At 38.0% G+C, this 13,982-nt stretch overlaps 1 protein-coding gene across 3 annotated transcripts in view; it reads left to right on the plus strand.

Annotated features, from left to right (window-relative positions):
- Positions 1-5,379: 5,379 nt before the first annotated feature.
- LOC108722751 (casein kinase I) overlaps positions 5,380-13,982 on the plus strand; it is a 21,792-nt gene continuing 13,189 nt past the window's right edge. For all 3 annotated transcript variants that reach the window (XR_001936617.1, XM_018448032.1, XM_018448033.1), the window contains exons 1-7: positions 5,380-5,850; positions 6,189-6,299; positions 6,872-7,020; positions 9,696-9,892; positions 9,971-10,173; positions 11,906-12,167; positions 13,009-13,157. Coding sequence is in view for 2 of the 3 variants with exons in the window: in XM_018448032.1 (XP_018303534.1) it covers positions 5,775-5,850; positions 6,189-6,299; positions 6,872-7,020; positions 9,696-9,892; positions 9,971-10,173; positions 11,906-12,167; positions 13,009-13,157 (1,147 nt within the window). In the remaining variant the exon portion in view is untranslated. The remainder of the gene's footprint in view (positions 5,851-6,188; positions 6,300-6,871; positions 7,021-9,695; positions 9,893-9,970; positions 10,174-11,905; positions 12,168-13,008; positions 13,158-13,982) is intronic.

A 13,982-nucleotide genomic window follows, 5' to 3' on the forward strand; every position in this document is an offset into this window, starting at 1 on the left:
GCCGTGGCCCCCGCGGAGCCGATGGATTTCAAACGCCGGCGGATGAGTTGTAATGCAAAGTAATTGATTTTGACATGAAAATGTATTAAAAACATTCGGATTTTTTGGCGAAGACAGCGGAAAACATGTTCCTTTCTAAAATCATGAAGAAAGAATATGGAAATGATGCGAAATATTTTGTTTATAAGCACGACAGTGTCCAAATTCATGTTTTGGACACTGTCGTGATAAGTACGCGTTACATATTTGATAGGACTGAAAATGTTAAAATGCAATGCTAGATTTATAAATAAACAATCCTCATGTATGATTTAATTAATTGTAATGAAAATAATGGTGTTAAAAAAGTAATATTGCAAATACAGAAGAAATGGTACCTTTAATATTCTTCTTTATCATGTATATGATGAAAATTATGATGAGAATATGTGTCATTAAGCAAGAATTATGGTAAATAAAGTAAAAAATAAAGAAATTATAGTTAAAATAGAAAAGTATCATTGAAACTACAGATATCAATTTTTATACAATTAATTACAATGTTTATTAAGGTTAGGTTTGTATGTTTGTTATGTATACGTACAATATGTGTGTACTTACTTATGAAAACTGCGATCAGAAAATCGGTTTGATTCTTTTTTGCACACGATACACTTTACAGTCATTTTTTAAAAAAACTACACAAAAACATTTGTAAAATCGAAAGCGGTTAATTCCGGCATATTCACTACCATGCTTGTAAGTAAACATGGATGGGCTGCGCGCATGCGTTATTAAACAAGAATGGCACGAGTAACTATGCAGCGTTCTCTTTCTATCCCGCTAACGCCTGTACCTACGGCTTTTGCCCTCTATTCTTATATCTCTATGTGGTATTCTCGATGAGATATTAGACCTAGGACCATGAAGTAAGAGTAAGGAGACTTATGAGGCTGATATTACATGAGTGCGGAAACACAGAAATACGGAAACGCACAACCAATCAGTAATCGGTGAAACGCGAAACCATAACAGCGGATTGCTTCTGATTGGCAAAATGCGATGCGATAACCAATAAACATGTTAGGAGTTGTAAGCTTATTGGCTACCGCGTCATATTTTGCCGCGCGACAAGCGTTTCCGCGTCCAGTGTGCGGGAGCCATTAATTAGATAGGACATGGAGAAAAAAGTTGGTCACGAAAAATGTTCCGTGTATTGCCATGTCCGCCGAACGGAATAACTTGCAACATTCCATCGCCATATTGAATATTTATATGTGTGCAGTATACTTGCGACTGTATTGTACATATGTGTATTAAATACGTGTCTCCTCTAAAAAGTAAATAGCTTGCCCTCCTAAAATCTTAATAAAAATATACTCATTTGTCGCATTTTCACTCAAAACGAAAAAATCTGTAAGAAAAATGCAGCGGTCGGCCTTATGAACCAAGTTATTAAGCGTTAAAGTTCGAGACTACAGGTTAGGATATTTATCATCCCGACTCGATATAGCGTTATGTATATATACTTTCATTCTATAAGCTTTTTTCTCTAAAAATAGAAAAATTATATTTTAGATAAATATTAAATGTTAAAAATCTATCTATTCTGATTATATATATATATATATATAAAGTGTATGTGTATATATACACACTTTTAATAATCAGAATAGATATATGTTAAATACATTCGAACATTAATATAATCTTATTTCATTATAAATATTATAATATTATAGGCGAAAAGTTATCAAATAACAATGTCTTATTGCGTGGAGGGATGTAACTCTAGGGGAGACAAAAAAGGATTTGCAAAAAAAGCTTGTTTACACCTGTTACACAATTCATTTAACCTAATCTGTAGTCTCGAACTTTAACGCTTAATAACTCGGTTCATAAGGCCGACTGCAGCATTTTTCTTACAGATTCTTTCGTTTTGAGTGAAAACGCGCGACGAATGAGTATATTTTTATTCAGATTTTAGGAGGGCAAGCTACTTACTTTTTAGAAGACATGTATTTAATACACATATGTACAACACAGTCGCAAGTATACTGCACACATATAAATATTCAATATGGCGATGGAATGTTGCAAGTTATTCCGTTCGGCGGACATGGCAGTACACGGAACATTTTTCGTGATCACTTTCAATCTACACAGTTAAGTTTCCTTATTCTTACTTCATGCTTAAGCCTTGTGTCCACGATGCTAGAAATTGGTCCGAGATCTCGGAGAGAGAAAGAATTAACCAATCACATTTAAACAATTTAGTCACATGATCAATGCGATTGGTCAATTCTTTCTTCATCCGAGATCTCGGACGGATTTCTAGCATCGTGGACACTGGGCTTTAGGACCTAGACTAGATTGTTCCATCTTTTGATAAAGGCTGCGTTCAGCAGAACGGTTGTTTTGCAACTGTTGGAAGTTTCCTTCGCGCTAATTGGATCATACTTTTAGATCTAGAAGAATGGTCCTATCTCAGCAGACAATGGGCGCGTTCAAGTTGACAAAGCGGCTAACCTGCTCGCCAAGCAAATGAACATAATTGGTTGTTACTTATAGATCCAACCAATCATATTCAATCGCTCGGTAAGCACGCCTAGCCGCTTTGCCGTCTTGAACTCGCCCATTCATAAAACGGTTGCAAAACTGTTGAGTCTGCTGAACGCAGCCAAAGTTTACGTGTTAGGTAAATCTGGCAATCCGCGTACGTGATTGGATAATCTTGCTACTTATCTAACAGGTAAACTTTACCAAGAAGTTGAAACCAGAGAGAAATCTGAGAGAGGACATGACGGCCCAAAACCTGTAACCCCGAAATGCTAACCAACCACTATGATTTCAGTTTCGCACTAAAATATGTTGAATGCATAAACTGCATGAACTGCCTCAGCTCGAGAGGTGAGGCACTTCATGCGGTTTCATGCACCGGAAGAGGCGGGGTTATGCAATTGGCGGTAGGTTGAGGCTGCGGTCCACTTGACGCTACAAACGCTTTGAAGCGTTTGAGCGACCAATCAGAACAAAGAATTTTACGAATTGACTAATCAAAGAATGCTTCGAAGCGTTTGTAGCGTCAAGTGGACCACAGCCTGAATCATGCATGCAGCGAGTGTGCATGAAGAGAAACGGAACGAACTTTTATGCGGGGTCTACAATAGAAGTCGTAGCGATCGTAGGGTCTTAAGTCGTAGAAAATTAACCAATCACAGTTGATTATTCTTCTCATATTCGACTGTGATTGGTCAATTTTCTATGACTTAAGACCATACGACTGCTACGACTTCTATTGTAGACCCCGCATTATGGCTGCGTTCAGCAGAACGGTTGTTTTGCAACTGTTGGAAGTTTCCTTCGCGCTAATTGGATCATACTTTTAGATCTACAAGAATGGTCCTATCTCAGCAGACAATCATAAAACGGTTGCAAAACTGTTGAGTCTGCTGAACGCAGCCAATGCTTCTATGCGCATCATGCAAGAAACGGAACGCACCCGAAGCATTCTTTGATTAGTCAATTCGTAAAATTTTTTGTTCTGATTGGTCGCTCAAACGTTTCGAAGCGTTTGTAGCGTCAAATGGACTGCAGTCTTAATGGGTGCATTCAGTACTACGACCGCTTACTGAGCGCTCAGTGAGCTCTTGTATCTGTTTGGTCTACATTTTTAGTTCTAACAGAATATGCCAATAAGGTCCAAGCGCTCAGTGAGCGGTTGGTAGTACTGAATGCACCCATTGAGCGATTGGGTGCATTCTTAAGTGCATTCTTGGGTGCTGTCTTAAGTAATGGGCGAGTTCAAGACGGCAAAGCGGCTAGGCGTGCTTACCGAGCGATTGAATATGATTGGTTGGATCTATAAGTAACAACCAATTATGTTCATTTGCTTGGCGAGCAGGTTAGCCGCTTTGTCAACTTGAACGCGCCCAATGTCTTAAGATGTTAATACAGCCCTCTGATTGGTTCGTGACATCTCAAGACTGAACTTAAGGCTAAAACACAATCAAAATTAAGATCTCGCGCTTTTAAACGCTCGACTGAGATTGGTCGATTTGTTTGCGACTTTACGATTCCGACTAAAATTTTTGTACGTGCGATGGCCTTTAAGACGGTCTTGAATATAAGAACTGACTATGAATACCAGTCTTAATATGCAACCGCGACTCTCTGATTGGTTCATGACACCTCAAGGCTGAACTTAAGACGATCTTGAATATAAGAACTGACTATGAATACCGGCCCTATATTGCTAACGCAATCTCTTTTTGGGAGTGGGGGGGGTTGTGCAAAGATAGCGAGATAGAGAATATCGGATCTCTCACTTCCACAGTGTACTCGAGTGTGATGCGCATGCACTGTACACTATCTAAGTGAGAGGTAGATATTCGTCTACACCGTGGTGTTTTCGCCAGCTTTTAATTGACGTTAGCAATATAGAAGTATTGCTGAATTCACACTGCATCCGATTTTCGTCGTACGACACTCTGCAACCAATCAGAAAATAGGATTCCGATGAATTTTGTTTCGTATTATCGGAAAAAAAAAAGAGCGTCGTACGACGAAAATCGGATGCAGTGTGAATCCAGCATATTACATACATAGTATATGTTCCGAATGCATCCAATTGCTCATGAATGTATGTACATGAGGGCGCTGTCTTCGAGACAATCGTTCCTTTCTTTTCTTCCTTTCGTCAGTGGTCGTCTTTATGAGAAGAACGTGGCCGGAATCCATAGTCCGGTCTTAATCTCAAACAATGGCTGCGTTCAGCAGACTCAACAGTTTTGCAACCGTTTTATGATTGTCTGCTGAGATAGGACCATTCTTCTAGATCTAAAAGTATGATCCAATTAGCGCGAAGGAAACTTACAACAGTTGCAAAACAAACGTTCTGCTGAACGCAGCCAATGTCTTAAGATGCTAATACGGCTCTCTGATTGGCTCATGCACTAGCTTAAGACCATCTCGAATCTTGAGCAACATCTATGGATTCCGCCCCGTGTGTTCACGAAACATCGTGAAGGCGAGGGTGGTGAGGGCGCAGTCACGATTGGTGCATCTTTGGTCGTGCTTCGTCACCGGTCCGCTTGGACGCCTCTGGCAGATGCCCTACCGCGACGTGCGTTCCTATTGGTCGTTATCCGCGCTTCTATAGTCGAATCGACATTTACTACAAGATTCGATCTTTCTTCCCGTCCCGCTATTGCAGCTACACTATAAACAAGGTGTCTACACGCGGTACATTTATCAAATTTCGCCACGACCGATCAACCGCCCTCCCTCTCCCATCCTGTAGCACCTCTTGGTGCCGTCATCTCCGTCGTGATTCCTGCCTATCTCTATCTGCCTGGCGCCCTGGCAGCAGCGCTGTCAACACAACGGCGAGAAAGCGATAGACAAACGCGAGCGCAGCGCCGCCGCCATCAGCGCGACCGCCATCGTAACGAGGTGCGCTATTCTGTTCATCGCGACTAGCCACGAAGAAATGCCTGTAGGTTCAAGATCAATCGGTCCGAGTTTCTCTGCGACGAGCATGGAGGTATTGTTGCCGTCAAGCCAGTAACGCGAACGAGCGAGCCAATCAGTCCAGCACGCACCACCCATTGTCGTGCGAGAGCGAGCATCGTATTATTCCACGCTCACGTCGGGTCAGCTGCTGCTGTACCGCGCTGCCTACTCTACGCTGGATTGTTGGTGTGTGTATACATTAGTCGCCTCCGCCGCCGCCGCCGTGATTGCAATCGCGACGTGATACTTCCATCGGGGTGCGCCGCACGGGCTTGTGTACGATGGAGCTACGTGTTGGTAATAAGTACCGGCTAGGACGGAAAATCGGGAGCGGCTCCTTTGGCGACATTTACCTAGGTAAGCTCCTCCCACCCCTCTGCCGCTCGTCAACCGCATGTCCGCGCGAGTCGCGAGTTCCTCGTCAAGCCACTCGATGCCGTCTTTCCCCCTTCACCCCTCCCATCTTCCTCATCTGTGTGTGATCGTATACAGTAGATTTTGTATATTTCGCGCAGGAGAGCGTGAAACCATTAACTTGTAACGTTTTATTCCCACTTTCCTTTCTTTTTCTTTTTATTCCGTTATTTCTATCTTTCATTTCTCCGCTCACCTTCTTTGTCTTCTTTGTATATCGTACCATGTAAATATATGTGTACACATAAATGAACTTTCTGGAACTTTTTCTTTATTCATAGGTACCAATATTTCCACGGGTGAGGAAGTTGCTATTAAGTTAGAATGCATAAAAACACGACATCCGCAGCTGCACATAGAGTCCAAGTTTTACAAGATGATGCAAGGAGGCGGTAAGTCAATATTTCTGTATTATCAATTGAATGTTTATTCTATACGAGGAATTGTATCCACGTTCTCATTTATTTGACAGCTGATCCAATATCTTTTCTTTCCGTCCAATATGACACAGCTGTGTATCTCTGATATCTACTTGCTTGTGCATCTTTTTCTGACATTAGCAGATAAAAAGAACAAATTTAGCATGATACAGAGGTTTCTATTAAGTAAACAAATCTTTAATTATTCTAAGAGTTGTTTGTCAATTGGTTTATTAGTAAAAATTAGTAATAACTTTTAAAAGAAAAGATTATATAAAGAAAAATGTATCATAATTTAAAATGTATAATTATTAAGACTTAATAACGTTCATTATGAAATTTTTATTGTGTTAGTTAAATACACTTATACTGTGATTATTTCACTAGTAATACAGTTGCATAATCTTTTTGGAGAAAGTGAAGGGAAGGCAGGGTGATATTCTCTGAGACAATTAGTTTAGACTATAATTACAATCTTTTGAGATTTTCCTTTTTTCAGAACATTGTATCGTTATTATAGTATAATCTCTTTTTTAATATTTTAGTTGGAATACCAACTATAAAATGGTGTGGTTCGGAAGGTGACTATAACGTGATGGTGATGGAGTTACTTGGACCATCACTGGAAGATTTATTTAATTTTTGTTCGAGACGTTTTTCTTTGAAAACAGTTCTACTCCTTGCCGATCAATTGGTAAGTATTCTTTTTATTATAAAAATTTTTTTATCTAGATATATATAAATAACGAATCAATAATTATTTCTTACGTCAAAATAAAATATATTGTTAAAGCAATATACCATGTTTTTAAAATTTTTACAGTTTTTTATATCATTTTGACGTAATTAATTTAATAAATATTTTGATTAACAACAAAGATTGCATTTAATTTTTTAGAATCTCAGAATCTCTTATATAATTATTTTATTAATATACATTACAAGACAGGATTCTATTAGGATTGTGTATTTTTTATGGCTGCACTCTAAGATAAAAAGCTAAATGTGGATCTTCTTTAATGTATAGGGTGTCTCATTTTAAATAATGCATTAAGATTTCTCGAAAACTATGGTACGGAAAAATATTTCAAACAAAAATTGTATGGTTCGGAGGGGAACATAAGAAGGTACCATTGATTTGACCTTGGGTGGCGTCATTAAGATCAGGTCACATCAATTTGTTTTTAAATGGAACAAATATTTTTGATCCAGAATCTAATAGCTGGTGTAAAGAGCTTTTCAAAACACTATAATAAAGTTATTTTTCATTAAGTATTTTTTGAGATATAAGGCTTGAAAATTACAGTACCACTGGCATTAGCATTACGCAAGGTGTCCAATCGACGGCTAAAACCTCTTAAATGTTGTTCAGTATCATGTTCTGGATAACATTTGTCAAGATCAAAGTCATTGGAGATTGTACCTCTTATTTTCATTTTTACGTAAAAATGAATTCTTAGTGCAAAAATTAAAATAAGAGGTAACAATCTCCAATGACTTTGATCTTGACAAATGTTATCCAGGACATGATCCTGAACAACATTCAAGAGATTTTAGCCGTCGATCGGACATTACTTGCTAATAATGCTGGCGGTATTGTAAAATTTTCAAACCTTTTATAACTCGAAAAGTACTTAATGAAAAATAACTTTATATTATAGTGTTTTGAAAAGCTCTTGACACCAGCTATTAAATTCTGGAATCAAAACTATGGTGTTTCATTTAAAAAAAAATCGATGTGATCTTGTTCTGATTTTAACGACGTCATCCAAGGTCAAATCAATGGTAGCTTCTTCTTATGTCCCCCTCCAAACCATACAATTTTTGTTTGAAATTTTTCCATATCTATCATAGTTTTCGAGAAATCTTAATGCATTATTTAAAATGGGACACCTTGTATATGCAGGAGTGTTTGCCAAATGCTTTAAGCCTATTCTACAATGTGCTTTTTGTATCCTGTTTCTTGCTCTTTTTGCTATTTTTTGTATCTTGCCTTTTTCCCTCTTATCCCGTTTTTCGTTTTCTGTTGCTCGAGATAAACGTTAACGAACTTTAGAAGAAACAGAAAACACATATTAAGAAATATAATTGTCGATAAAACGATCACAAAGAGGAAAAAAGCAAAAGGTAAAAAGCAAGAAATAGGAAACAAAGAGCACATTGTAGAACAACCATTACTATATGTTCAAATTTTATATTGTGATTATATTCAATTATTACTTCATTTTACAGAAAAATTGTTATTGTACATATTCCTGCCAAGAAATATTTATATTCTCAATAAATATTTTTTTCTTGCAAGAGACATTATTTTAACTATGTTATGCAGTTATAGAAGTTGTATACACCAATATTTATAATATTTAATACTTCTAAATATGTTTATAAATAAATATATTTACGTGTATATAAGTCACTCAAAAAGAAACCGGGACTGAGCCTATAAAATTCAAATATTTACCTAATTTAAATTTGCCTATATCATTTTCAAAGTAGTTCCATTCTACATTTATACAACGATTCCACCGCTTCCGCCATGCTTCAAAATACTCTCTAGAAATCTTTGTCTCAAATTGATTTAAGCACTTTAGTGATTTAGCCTAGATGACCATACAATCTTCACGTAATCGCTTTAAAATGTTGCAATAAAAAAATCTGCGTTTATATATTGTCTGGCAAGAACAAATTCTTGATTCACAATTTCCTTGATATTAAAAAAGACAATCAACATGGTCTTCATCGCATTCTTGACTTTTCTTGTTTTCTTGGATTTCGCTAGATTTAGCTCCTTATGATTAATTTTTTTATTTTCCAAAAAATAAAATTGAAACTCAAAAGACGGTGTTTTGATAGATCCAAGCTAAATCGTAAAAAGTGTTTAGCGCGATTTAAGACAAGGTTTTCCAAAGAACGTTTAAAGCATAATGAAAACGATATCGTTGTACAAATTCAAATTTTTATAGGTCTAATCCGATTTCTTTTTATTTGGATGCATGTAGTGTATATGTAATAAATTATATAATATACATAAATATAGTATTATATATATTATTATATGATTGATATATGTATATTTATAAACACATTTTTAAATGCCATTGAAAATATAGATTAAAAATTAACAATAAGAGATACAGGCATTAGTTAGTTTTATTTTACAAAATGTCGCACTTTTAGAAAAAAAAATTATTTTACGAAAAAAATAATGCTATTAATTTAGCATGTATTATATAGTACATACAATAATAAATCAAATATTGAATAAAGAGTTTATTTATATTTCTGCATATGATCTTTGAAGCATGAAGCATGCGCATGAAACACAATATACAGTTACAATAACAGTACTTTAACTTTTCTATTCTACAGATAAGTAGAACAGATTATATTCACAGTCGCAACTTCATTCATCGTGATATTAAGCCAGACAACTTTCTGATGGGTTTGGGAAAGAAGGGAAACCTCGTCTACATTATAGATTTCGGATTAGCTAAAAAGTATCGCGATGGGCGCACACACAAGCACATACCCTACCGAGAAAACAAAAATCTGACGGGAACTGCCAGGTTAGTTGTAATTTGATAATTATATAATATTACATCTGTATAATATCATTTTGACTAATTCATTTACTGTGCTAACAGATACGCGAGTATAAATACGCATTTAGGAATTGAGCAGTCACGACGGGACGATCTTGAATCTCTGGGCTATGTCCTCATGTACTTTAATAGAGGTAGTCTACCTTGGCAGGGCTTAAAAGCAGCAACTAAGAGACAGAAGTATGAACGTATTTCCGAGAAGAAAATGTCTACTCCTGTAGAAGAGCTTTGCAAAGGTTATCCTGGTAAGTTTTTTTTTTTTATAGATAATAGCACGAATTACATACACAAAGTATTTCAAAATCCCTGAATATCCTTTTAATAATTCTTCTGCATTAATCATTCTTTTAATAATTCTTTGAGATATATGTATTTTTTTAAGGGATTCTTTATCCTTACCAAATTTAATTAAAATCGGTGACTCTCCCTCTCCCCCTTCTATCCCTCTCTTTCTCCCTCTCCCCTTCCCTCCTTCCACTGTCATATCATCCCCTTGTGAGTTTAACTGAATAACATAATTTTATAAAAGATTTGATTCTTTGTAATTTAGCTCGCGTAAAAATTCTGTCTTCATAGTTTTATCAAGTAAAAATTAGTTCTAAATTGACCATAAAATCTATTGTTGCACTATATTGGGTGGATCCATATATTCGTTCGGTTTTTAAAGGCTAAAATGAAACAAGTTTTTTTCATACAAAGGATGAATTTTAATCAATGATATGTTCTCCGTTTTTGTTGATGACCTCTTGCCATCTTTCCAACAATTTCATTATTCCGCTCTCATAGAAGGTCTGGGGCTTAGAGGCGAAAAACCGGTCGAGGTACGTTTTCACAGCTGTCTGATCAGCGAACGATTTCCCGTTGAGGGAGTTTTGCAGGGACCGGAACAAGTGGTAGTCGGATGGCGCAAGGTCTGGTGAATACAGTGGGTGAGGCAAAACATCTCAGCCAAGTTGCACTAATTTTTGCTGAGTGATTATTGCGGTGTGGGATCTGGCGTTGTCATGGAATATGACACCTTTGCGATTGACCAGTTCTGGACGTTTCTGTCGCAATGCTTGATTCAATTTCGTTAGCTGCGTGCAGTAGACCTTCGAATCGATCGTTTTTCCCTGAGGAAGCAGCTCGTAAAACAGCACACCACGATGATCCCACCATATGGATAGCAAAATCTTCTTCGGATGCAGGCCGGCCTTCGGGGTGGCATTCGGCGGCTCGCCAGCGGTTCCCCACGATCTCTTGCGCACTATGTTGTCGTAGATGATCCACTTTTCGTCGCCAGTCACTATTCGTTTGAGAAACGGGTCGCTTTCGTGCCGCTTCAGAAGTGAATTGCAGATGGATATGCGGTTGGCCAGGTTCTCCTCGGTCAGCTTGTGCGGCACCCAAACATTGAAGCGGGACACGTAGCCAAGCTGTTGCAAATGCCTTTGTACGGTTCCATAACCTATTTTAAGTGTCTCCGCAATCTCTCGCACCTTTAGCGTCCGGTCTTGCTCAACCAGTGCCTTGATATCATTCGAATCAACCTCGGTGGGCCGACCGCTGCGGGGTCCATCTTCAAGACTCGTATCTCCGGAACGAAATTTGGCAAACTATTTCTGAGCGGCACGTTCTGTTAAGGCATTGTCCCCGTATACGCCGCATATCTTTCGGTGGGCCTCCGCAGCTCGCTTGCCTTTCTTGAAGTAATAAAGCAAAATGTGCCGAAAATGCACCTTATTCTCCGACACGTTCACAGGCCTGTAGCACAAACAAAATTAATGCCAATGAAACCAAATTTGACAGATGAAAAGAGCGGACTGCCCAAAACACCTTTCCAAAACATATTTGGATTGCCCGATTAGGCAACCAGAACCGGAGATATTCGGAAAAAATTTGCACTACTAACAAAAACCAAACGAATATATGGATCCACCCAATATATTATATATACCATACATATATAAGAAATAAACATTTTATTAATTATTGCAGTGGAGTTTGCGTCGTATTTAAGGTATTGTCGAGACTTACGCTTCGAGGAGAGGCCGGATTATTCGCATCTTCGACAACTTTTCCGGACACTGTTCCATGGTCAAGGCTTTACGTACGACTATGTTTTCGATTGGAATATGCTGAAATTTGGTAACGCGAGACAACCGACGTTACCTTCTGCACAGCAAGCGCCCATGCATTCACAACCGTCTAATGCGGCGTTACCTTCCGGGACCAACAATGATCAGGAACATCGATCGAGGTCAGTTAATTTTTTTAGAACGTCCATTTTTCTGAAAAATTCTTAAACGCAACATTGGCTGCGTTCAGATACATCGCTCGGAATCCTCCGATTTAACATTAATGTTAAACAAGGACAGATGATGAATCGGAGGCATCCGAGCGACGTTTCCGAACGCAGTCATTAAATTTTAGTGATAGCATCTTCACACCCATATCAACTTTTCATGCTTATAAATAGTATAGTCATTTTATTGCTCTTAAATGTGGCTCTATTTTTAACATCTGTAGCAATCTGTAACAAAGAATCAAGAAACAGCCATTTCGAACAACATGAGTAATGAAATATAGTTTGCAGAATTTTTCATTAATATTTAATTTTTTAAAGATCTCGTGAATCTAAAGTATGTCTATTTCATTCAAAACAAATTTATAGCCTGTTCAGAAATAACTAGAAAAATTATATAGCTTTTTAAATCTTGCTAAATAATTGCCTCTCTCCATTGATATCCCAGGTAAAAAAGTTGTTAGAGGATGATAGAAAAATCCTATCGTTTTGAATATGGAATCTGGTTCGTGAATTCATTAATTTGAATCAGATCTTATAGGAATCTTATAGAATCCGATAGGATTCATATTCGATCAATCGTAATGCTCGCGAAGTCAACGATAGAAAATGATATAAACTTATAGAAAACGATACAAATTGATAGAAATCCTATCGTTCTCAATTATTTTCTATCAACTTTTTTACCAGGGATACTTTATTGAATGTTATTTTTTTTATAATGCATAACATATTTCATTTTGTATGTTATACTCCATTTGTTTACTGTAAAACTTACATTTTCTTCTAATTTTAGACCCTACACGCGGCAATGTTTGCCGAATGCGTCCGTAGCAGCAGTAGGCCCGACGCTTGGACCGAATGCTAGTCTGCGAGCGATCCGGCAGAAACGCGAGATGGAGACTCGTGGCGATCAGGACAATCAGGACAAGAGTGATCTTCAAGGTAAAATACAATTCTACCAACAATTCTGCGCAAGCCAGAATTTCACTATTGCCGAACGAAAAACGCAACGCAATGTGACAGTCGGACACTCGCAACAGCCCACATCTGGCTGCAATGAAACCGTTGCCGCGACACGCATGACAAATCTATGTCAATTTAGTACATTCAAGTTAACCACACCGAGTAGTAGAGCAGCGCCGCTACCGCCATCAGACGTAGCGGCTTCTCTAGACCTGACCAGTCTCAATTTAGGGCGTAGCCGGGAATTAGGCCCCAATTGTACCATCGATTTAAATCCCGCGACCACATCACGCGATTATTATCAACCGGTGCTAAGTAGACTACGTGAGAGGAGTCCAAACACAACGTCCCGTCAGCTCGATAAGCAGAGTTATTTTTTTCATGGGCATAAAACTGAGAAAGACGTAGATCGCGAAGTCGTGATGTTTGAGGATCTAGAGACAGATGATTCGAATTGCATTCAACGAATGACGGACGATAGGGATGACATCGCGGCGACCTCAGGCGGTTCAATGAATTGTTTCAGTGGTCCGGATAAAGAGAAAGACTATGTTGACTATGACGGTGACAAAAAACTCAAGTGTCCAACAATGAGCGATGCACGACGTCTCACTACAGCTTATGAGACGCGTCGCGACTCGGGAAACGTAGAATTCCTAGAGAAGGAGGGTGAGATTTTTAAGAAAAGCAGTAGCGAATTGTTGCAGGAAGGCTCCACTAATAAACGCAGAAATTTCTCTTTTCGTAACAAAGAAAAAACGCATAGAAGCTTAGAATCACTCGAGAGAAGCATCGATCTACCCA

Source organism: Mycetomoellerius zeteki, unplaced genomic scaffold, assembly GCF_001594055.1.
Source record: "Mycetomoellerius zeteki isolate Tzet28-1 unplaced genomic scaffold, Tzet1.0 scaffold216, whole genome shotgun sequence".
Classification (NCBI taxonomy): Eukaryota; Metazoa; Arthropoda; class Insecta; order Hymenoptera; family Formicidae; genus Mycetomoellerius; species Mycetomoellerius zeteki.